Source organism: Lynx rufus, unplaced genomic scaffold (assembly GCF_022079265.1).
Source record: "Lynx rufus isolate CCGP_SWC_20201006 ecotype Redwood Valley unplaced genomic scaffold, mLynRuf1.p SCAF_40, whole genome shotgun sequence".
In the NCBI taxonomy this organism is placed as follows: Eukaryota; Metazoa; Chordata; class Mammalia; order Carnivora; family Felidae; genus Lynx; species Lynx rufus.
In genome coordinates, this window is record NW_025814857.1 from 821,229 (window position 1) to 831,120 (window position 9,892).

The 9,892-nt window shown below is 38.3% G+C and overlaps 1 protein-coding gene across 1 annotated transcript in view; it reads left to right on the top strand.

The window, feature by feature from the left end:
* Positions 1 to 6,914, top strand: part of GABRA3 (gamma-aminobutyric acid type A receptor subunit alpha3) — a 214,033-nt gene extending 207,119 nt beyond the window's left edge. Inside the window, exon 9 of the mRNA XM_047097768.1 lies at positions 6,579 to 6,914. Coding sequence (XP_046953724.1) covers positions 6,579 to 6,914 — 336 coding nt within the window. The remainder of the gene's footprint in view (positions 1 to 6,578) is intronic.
* Positions 6,915 to 9,892: the final 2,978 nt, after the last annotated feature.

A 9,892-nucleotide genomic window follows, 5' to 3' on the forward strand; every position in this document is an offset into this window, starting at 1 on the left:
GCCCCTCCCCCACTCTTGCTTTCTCTCTCTCTCTCTCTCTCTCTCTCTCTCTCTCTCTCTCAAACCAAAACCAAAACCAAAACCAAAACAAAGCAAAACAAAATGGAACAGTAAAACATAAAAGAGAAGGATATTGAATCCAGAAAAGAGAGTATCCAACATAGGAGATAAGTGAACAGAAGTCCTAAAATGAAAGCTATGATGCAGCAAGAAGCAAACCTGGAGAGGGATTAGTCCAGTTTGGGCAGGATGCTAGATGTATTTATATAGTAATTTGTAATGATGTTACCACTGGTTATTAATTGAACTAAAATATTGTTATATTTGTATTGGAGGATGGAGGAAGTGTTGCATGAATGAATTAAATTTCTATCATGAAAAGATTGGCTATGTATGAAACTAATAGCAGCATAAGCATATTATTTAGAAATTTAGAAATATCAGTTAAGAGAATTAAAAATAATTAAGACTTGCTTTAGGTAAGGGTTTCTGGTTTTCATTATAAGCCTTTAAGTTCTTTTTTTAAATAAAAAACTATGTGCATTACTTTCATTAAACTCTTGAAAATTAAAAACAAAGCAAATAAAATTAATAAATAAGCCTCTACATTTAAAAAGATTATTATTCTTAGAACTGCTTTTAAAATATTCATAAATTCTTACCTAAGTTTTGAAAATACAGTAATTCTTATCCTGTTTTTATTTTCAAATAAGGATATTTGAATGGTGTAGAATAATATTTCACATTAGAAAAAATACTCAACTTCAATTCATATCTTGGAAAAGTTTAGTTTTTTATTATTATTGCCTTAAAAATTTTTATAATGTTTTATTTTTTTATAGTTTTGACTAAGACACCAGAATACTTTTTTGAGAAAAAGATTTTTTTAACAAAGCAGAATATAAGAGCTAAATATCTCTATAAAAAATCTACCTAGATTCATATTTTACATTACATAAAAACTTTAATTATTTATTTATTTTTTTAAAATTTACATCCAAATTAGCATATAGTGCAACAATGATTTCAGGAGTAGATTCCTTAATGTCCCTTACCCATTTATCCCATCCCCTCCCACAACTCCTCCAGTAACCCTCTGTTCTTCATATTTAAGGGTCTCTTATGTTTTGTCCCCCTTCATGTTTTTATATTATTTTTGCTTCCCCTCCCTTATGTTCATCTGTTTTGTCTCTTGAAGTCCTCATATGAGTGAAGTCATGATATTTGTCTTTCTCTGACTAATTTTACTTAGCATAATACCCTCTAGGTCCATCCATGTTGTTGCACATGACAAGATTTAATTATTATGGGTGAGTAATGTTCCATCGACTATGTATGCCATTTTTTCTTTATCCACCTTGATGGACACTTAGGCTACTTCCATATCTTAGATATTGTAAATAATGCTGTAATAAACATAGGGGTCTATGTATCCCTTCAAATTAGTGTTTTCATTGATTTTAGGTAAATACCCAGTAGTGGGATTACCGGATCATATGGTATTTCTAATTTTTTGAGCAACCTCCATACTGTTTTCCATAGTTTTTCATCCATTTACATTCCTACCAACACTGTATCCAGCTTCCCTTTTCTCCACATCCTCACCAACATTTTACTTTTTTGTCTTTTTGATAACAGCCAATCTGAGCAATGTAAGGTGATCTCTCATGTAATTTTGATTTTCATTTCCCTGATGATTAATGATATTGAGCATCTTTTCATATGTCTATTGACCATCTGTATGTTTTCAAGTCCTCTGCCAATTTTTAATTAGGTTGGTTTTTATATTAAGTTGTATAACTTCTTTATATATTTTGAATATTAACTCCTTAGTGGATGTATAATTTGCAAATATCTTCTCCCATTTAATATGTAGTCTTTTCATTTTGTTGATAGTCTCCTTTGCTGTGCAGAAGCTTTTTAGTTGGATGTAATTTCATTTGTTCATTTTAGTTTTTGTTGCCCTTTACTGAGGAGATTTGTCCAAAGAATCATTGCTAAGCCTGATGACAAATAGCTTACTGCCTATGTTTTCTTCTAGAAGTTTTATGTTTTCAGGTCTTCCACTCAGTTCTTTAATGCATTTTGAGTTTATTTTTGTATATTGTATGAGATAGTGATCCAGTTTGGTTTTTTGCATGTAGCAGTCCAGTTTTCCAATCACCATTTATTGAAGAGACTGCCTTTCCCCCATTGTATATTCTTACCTCCTTTTGTCATAGATTGACTATATATTCATAGGCTTATTTCTGAACCCCCTATTCTATTCTATTAAAATATGTGTCTATTTTCATGCCAGTACCATGCCATTTTGATTACTATAGCTTTGTAGTATAGTTTGAAATCAGGGAGCATGATACCTCCAGCTTTGTTCCACCTTCTCAACATTGCTTAGCTATTCAGGGTATTTTGGTGGTTCCATACAAATTTTATAATGTTTTGTTCTGTGAAAATGCCATTGTGGTTTTGATGGGGATTGCATTGAATCTGTGGATTGTTTTTGGGTAATATGGACATTTTAAAAATGTTAATTCTCCCAATCCATGAGCACACTATATTTTTCCATTTGTTTGTGTTGTCTTCAATTTCTTTAATCAATGTCATAAACCTCCCTTGCTTGGTTAAATTTACTCCTAGGTATTTTATTGTTTTTATGCAACTGTGAATGAAATTGTTTTCTTAATTTCTCTGTTAGTTCATTATTACTGTATAGAAATGCAACTGATTTCTGTATGTTAATTTTGTATCCTGCAACTTTACTAAATTTATTAGTTCTAGTAGTTTTTTTAGTGGAGTCTTTATGGTTTTCTATATATAGAATTATATCTGCAAATTATGACAGTTTTATTTCTTTTCTAATTGGTATGCATTTTATTTCTTTTATATTCTGGCTAGGACCTGTAATACTATGTTGAATAAAAATTATGAGAGTGGACATCCTTTTCTTCTTCATGATCTTAGAGAAAAAGCTTTCAGGTTTTCACCTTTGAGTATGTTAGCTGTGGGCTTGTCATATATAGTCTTTATTATGTTGAGGAACACTTCTATACTCTGCTGAGTTTTTATCATAAATGGATGTTGAATGTTGTCAAATGCTTTCCTTTGTTTTGTTATTGTGGTGTATCATGTTCACTAATTTGTGGATCTACTTGATCATGGTATATAAACCTTTTATTTAACATATTGTTGAATTTGGTTTGCTAATATTTTGTTGAGGATTTTGGCATGTATGTTCATCAGGGATCTTGGGCTGTAATGTGTGTGTGTGTGTGTGTGTGTGTGTGTGTGTGTGTGTGTGTGTGGTGTCTTTATCTGGTTGTAGTAGCAGGGTAATTCTAGCCTCATAAAATGAGTTTAGATATGTTCCCTCTTCAATTTTTTTTTAAATAATTTGGGAAGGATAGGTCCTAACTCTTCTTTAAATGTTTGGTAGAATTCACTCATGAAGCCATCTGGTCTTGGACTTTTCTTGTCACTTTTCTGATTTGTCTTTGAATCCCTTATAGTATATATGCTATTACTTTGCCCCACTTATGAAAAGTAGGGTTCAGGAAATTTGGATATATGTTAGGTGGTGGATACAGAGGCATTGGACTATATCTGTATATACTCTAAGGTCCTGGCTGGGTATCAAGTACATTCAGCACTCCAACCCTATAGTTGGCACTTCTCAAAACCCACATGAGGTGGCTTTCTAAAAGAAAAGGTATTCTGGAAGTAATACTGCTTGAGGGAATTTGGAGGAATCAATTTCAGTTTGGTGGTATGGGAATTACTTCCAGCTAAACTATAGAGATATGTTCTCTGTATAGGAGAGGTCAAGACTAAGGAGGTACAAACTGGAAGTCACATTGAGAATCTTCAATGGGAGGGGGTCATCTTTTTATTCAGTAAGCATCTATCACATGCCTAAACCAGGCACTGGGCTAGGAAGGAATAAAATCACAACTTGGTCAAAATTAAGTCAGTCTAGTTTGTATCTATCAAATCAAAAACTAGATACAGAAATGGAAAAATATTAACCATTAATCTCTGTCTCCTGCTTCTGTCTCCTTGACACTACAACTTTTGCTTTGATTTCCTTCTTTGACAATTTAGGTAAAAATTAGAATGGCTGATTAAAATGTGCCATGTTGGAAAGGGCAAGAGGAATTAGAAGGTAATTTTCCTTTATTCCTTTAAAAATCTGAGATTAAATCAACTGCTGCTTCTTCTCACCTATAGAACACAAAGTGCTTATGGAGCTACAGAAAGTGTTTGCTGTTTGGAATGATTGTTTCAGAGATTTGGTTATAACCAGCTTATATGACGACTAAATTAAATAACATGTGAAAGCTTATAGCAAAGTCAGGATAGTGGGGTTTTTTCTTTCCTGTTTTTTTCTACCCACAAAAAAGAGATTACTAAGCAAATGAATAAGGAAAACAAAGTGCTCTTTTATTTAATAGCAGAGGCGTTTAGCAGCAGGCCTCTATTTGCACAATGAAGTTGCTAATTATAAATGAGTCCCATGTAGTATTTAAGGAATGTACAAGGCTCTTAGAAGCCTTAGAGTTCTGTGATCCCTCCACTTACAGCATTGTGGCTGCAATTCTCAAAGAGAAAGAAGAGTATTGCTTTATAAAAGTCCTATTAGTGAGACTGTTCATTTACTTAAACCAACACTTGCTCATTTGCCCCACTCCCCCTCTCATTTAAAACCCTAAAGTCAGGATGGGAAGTCAGAGCAGGAGGGCATGGCATACAAGGCCTTTGTCATGTACACTGTGATCCAGCTATAGCAGACTTCTTGTTATCCCTCAAGCAAGCAGTGCCCTTGACCTGTGCTGCATCTTCAACTGGCGAGTTCCTGCTCATCTTCTGTGACACAGCTCACAAGCCTCATTATCTTCTCTGAGCCACCTTTTCCAATACCTGTAGGTACTTTGCCCCTCACTTTACTGAATTCCAATCATAGTTTGCTCATATCTATTAGAACACTGATCACATTATATGGCACTCATGTGTTCCTACAGCCCTCTCCCCCACTGTACTGTAAACTCCTGGACAACAGGGACTGAAATGGACTCATCTTTTAACCCTCCCACCTATCCCTAAATGCCTAGCATAGTTTCTGGCCCAGTAGGTATTCAGTAAGTATTTGGCAAAGTTACTAGGATCAGGAAAGTAAATGGCAGTATGGTCTAAACGGGAAAAAAAAAAAAGATCAAAATGGTGTAAAGAAAAGAAAAGAAAGACATTAGGATAAAGGGGTCAGTAAAAGACCGAGAGTAGAAAAACCCTGGAAAGAAACAAGTAGGAAGGAGAGGAGTAAAGTAAAATACACATGCTGGGAAGAAAATAACATTGAGAAAGGGAACAATGTGAGGTGTGTGAAATTAAGGTAATGCAAGTAGTTGTCACTTTTCATCAAACACTCTTGGGCATTTCTGAAGCTCCTCTATCTTCACTTTTCCTTAGAAACAAAAAGGGATGGAAAGAAGAAAAGGCCAGACTACAGAGGGAGGCAGCAAACACTGTAGACTATGCACTGTCACTGCCTTTGGCTTCCCCTTCATCAGCCTCTCTCTTCTGATCTAGATCTGAGCTCTGTTTTTTCTACATGAAGGTCCATGTGTACACAAATTATATAGTTAGGAACAAATGGGCACATATATGCATGTTTGTTTCCCTTTTTTCTTTAATTCTAAAAAAAATTACAAAAGGCAGTGTCATAGCAAGACTCTGGCTCTTCCTGCCTTTGCTGTATCAGAGGGAAATATTTGCATAGCTCCCTGAGGAGGTGTTGGCCCCTTCCTACAGCCATGAGAGAGTAGAAAACTCTGGGGTGCTCCCTAGCTTGCTGAACACATTTACAGTGCATGAAGGGTGAGATACTGTTGTAATGATGCATGTAAACATGCCATAGTATTTGTTGTGTCTTTAAGATGAAATGATTTTCAGACTCATATAGCTCTCTTCCTCACAGGGGATGTGCCACTTGATGGTTGAAGCCTTTTGGAGTTATTTCTCGGGTAACCAAAAAGTGCCTCGCACCTATACAAAGCAGCACAGTACAGCCCTGGATTAAAGTCAGGAGCCGAGGTGGCTAGTGTGGGCTCTGCTACTCAGTCTGAGGCTGAGTTTTATCATCTGTCAAATGGGAGTAATCTCACCTATCTACTTGTTAGGGTTACTGTGAGGATCAAATCCCATGATTATATAAGATCCTACATGTGACCAATATTTCACAGTTTTCCAGTGATTCTTAGCACCATTCTTTCATCTGATCCTCTCAACAACCCTGCCAAATATTTTGATTTTCATTTTACAGATGAAGAGACTAAAACTCAAAGATAAGTGACTTGGCCAAAGCCACATAACTAGTAAACCAGGATGATGCAAGTTTTCTGTTTTCAAACTCATCTTCAATTATCCTTAGATACAAACCTGGCTACTCAGTGCTATTGGCTTCCTAGCCCCTGTTTCTTAACTTCCCTCATGGTTCCTCCTCCCTAAAGCCTCTGAAGATGATCTGTGTAATGAATTAATTAGCTTTTGTTTTATCCCCCCTTCTCCCTACTTTTTCTGACTCCTAGAAGAAAACACCAGCAGCCCCAACAAAGAAAACCAGCACCACCTTCAACATCGTGGGAACCACCTATCCCATCAACCTGGCCAAGGACACTGAGTTCTCTACCATCTCCAAGGGCGCTGCTCCCAGTGCCTCCTCAACCCCGACAATTATTGCTTCACCCAAGACCACCTACGTGCAGGACATCCCAACTGAGACCAAGACCTACAACAGTGTCAGCAAGGTTGACAAAATTTCCCGCATCATCTTTCCTGTGCTCTTTGCCATTTTTAATCTAGTCTATTGGGCCACCTATGTCAACAGGGAGTCAGCTATCAAGGGCATGATCCGCAAACAATAGATAGTGGTGATGCAGCAACCAGAGCATTGTATACCCTAGGAAGCATCCAGGCACCCAAACCCCAGGGCTCCCCTTTCTGTGTTTCAGGATTCTTCTTTTTAACTCTCTACCAAGCTGTGACTCTCAATTCATATTTATGAGTCTCAATGAAAAAATAATAACAGAAAAATTACTTGCCCCTTTGACATTGCTGAGTATACCCTCATCAGAGCCAAACACTGCCATTTGTTCAGTTGCTCACCTTAGTCTGCCAGTCTCCCCCAGCTGAGGGCACTGCATGTATTTTATTGCACTCTGCCCACTGCAGAAAGAACAGGAGACTCTATTACCTGTAGTGGGAGCCTTGGCTATTTGAGTGGTCCAGAGCAAAGAAGATTGTTGACTGGTCCAGATCATATGATTCTAACTCCTGAGGGAGCCAGTCTATCCCATGTGGTCCTGGTCTGCCACCTCCCTTGCCTACACCATGGCCCACTAGGTATAAGTACTGATAGCAAAGGCAGGAGCCAGTGCTAACCTCTAAACATGGCTCCAGCCTTTTTATTGGCTTGGAGGTTAGTGGGGACAGTTGAGGCTTACCACTGTTAATGATAGATAGCCAAAACAGAATCAACTAGGCCAGCCTGGTCTAAAGATGGCTGATGCCCTGCCAGTTTCAGCCCCTCAGGAAAATAGTACCCTCTTTGGTATATTTCTCCTTTGGGAAAGTTCTCTTAAGTTCTTTGACCCTCCCCCACCCCTTTGTAGCCAGCTGGACACTGCTTAGTTTGGACTCATTACTGCCTGCAAACTCTTCACGAAAAGGATCAAGTATTTTTGTAATTTATACTAAAAAGGGACAAACAGAAACAAAAAGATCTAGATCAAATGCCTATATAATATATTTTTTTTAATTAGAGAGGAAAGTCACCTCCCTGCCAAGGCAACTAGTCAAATATTGGATGGGGTAAGAGATTTGGGCTGGGTGGTGGAAGCTTGAAGACTGGCTCAAAAGAGAAAGCCACTGGCAGGTGAAAGTCAAATTCTTCCTTCCATGCCCTCCACACCCCAAATGCTAGCCCAGGCCTAAGAACTTTGCTCTCACCTTGTCAGCAAACTCTGGTTCTCTATTGATGCCAATTCGTAGAGGGGTGAATTGAAGTCTAGTTGGTTTTTGAGTCAAGTAAATTATTATTACCAGGTTGATAATATATTATTTAGGGGCCATTTGATCTCATTTGTTCTTAATGTATTATAATTGTAAAATTTTTATAAGGTAGATACACTGAGTCTCAGATGTTTGAATGACTTGCCTAGGCTCCTTATATGTGTCTGTAATAGAGAACTATCATGAGTCCCTTTCCAAAGGCCAAAATGAAGACAAGACTGAGAAGCAAGGTACATTTGACCTCTGAATCAGCACAATCTCAACAGTCCTACTGAGTCCTGAATGCAGTTTAATTGGACACCAAAAAGATTTGTAGGAAGAAGTCACAATGTATCACCCAAGGAAACCACTTCTAATAGTCACGGCTCAATGGAATGATATTAAGATGGTAGCCCCAGCCACTAGTCCAGAATATCCTAGAAGCCCAAAGTAAAGCCACAGATGGCACCAAAAGCAGACTGTCCCTTCCCACTCCCTAAATAAAGCTCCTAAGGGATCTAACAGCCACTGGTTGCCTTTGCACCCATCTTTCCCCCATCCCCTGCTTCCTTGCCATTGCTGGGATAATGCATGCCAGTCCCATTATTCCTAAGAGTGTGTCTATAGGCAAATTCATGACTAGAAGGGTATAGTGTTGTGGATATGTGGGGACGGCGGGGTGGGGGGGTGGCGGGGTGGGGGTGGGGGGGTAGGGCTGTTAATGATTGTCTTAAGGAGTTTAAAATGAAAGCCTGACCTTTGCCTTTCTGTAGAAATTGTGTGTCCAAATGCTTTGGTGCAATGTTTAGCGGCTGTTTATTAAACTTCTGAATTGTATTCAGACTGGAGAACATTTTTTGGTTACTCTTTGCCTACCATAGGCAGTACTTTGTTGTCTTTCACTACCACTCTCAAGTCACCCTTACTTTCCTTCTTACCACCATTGAAATAAGCTGGAAGAAAAGGGTATCCCCTGAACAAGAGACCTATTACAGTAATCAAAAATGGACCCCATGTGAAAACATAGCTTTGATTGACTCTGGGGTCTCATTACCCAATAAGACAGAGAAGGAAACACCTGCACTGCTTCCTCTGCTAAATTCACCCAATCCTAGGAAATAGCTAATTCTTATTGCAATTCTAAAGACTTTCTCTTTCCCGTTGGTTACAATTTTTCTTAGACGATAGTTCCCTTAGGTAATAGTTATTAGGCAGAGGGAGAGTGGGTGTCTGGTTGGTTGATGCATGTGTTGGGAAATAGATGGGGACCCTTATTTCTTACAGAGTTAGGAAAAATATGGGAAATAATCTCATGAGATCTTCTTGAGGAAATCACCTGGCTCCTAGATGATGGGAGAATTCTCTTTGGGAGAGCAGTTCAAATAATATAAAAGTTTTTATTGTCTGAAATAAAATGAGGGACTTGGCCAATCTGACCCTCAGTGCATATTCTAGCCCTGTGGTCATCTGATGGATGCCCTGCTGCTGCAACAGTCTCACAATCCCTTCACCAGTTCAACCATATCCCCAGAACAACCAGATGGCCGTGTCTTTGGCAAAATTGCATACCAATATTTAAGCGTTGTTTCCTTGAGAACCCTCTGAAACCACTTTGCCTCTGAAATGCCTCTGCTGTCTTGGGGCACCTGGGTGGCCCAGTCGGTTAAGCGTCCGACTTTGGCTCAGGTCATGATTTCCCAGTCCGTGGGTTCAAGCCCTGCATCGGGCTCTGTGCTGACAGCTAAGAGCCTGGAGCCTGTTTCAGATTCTGTGTCTCCTTCTCTGACCATCCCTTGCTCATGCTCTCTCTCTGTCTCAAAAATAAATGTTAAAAAAAATTTTTTTAAAAAAA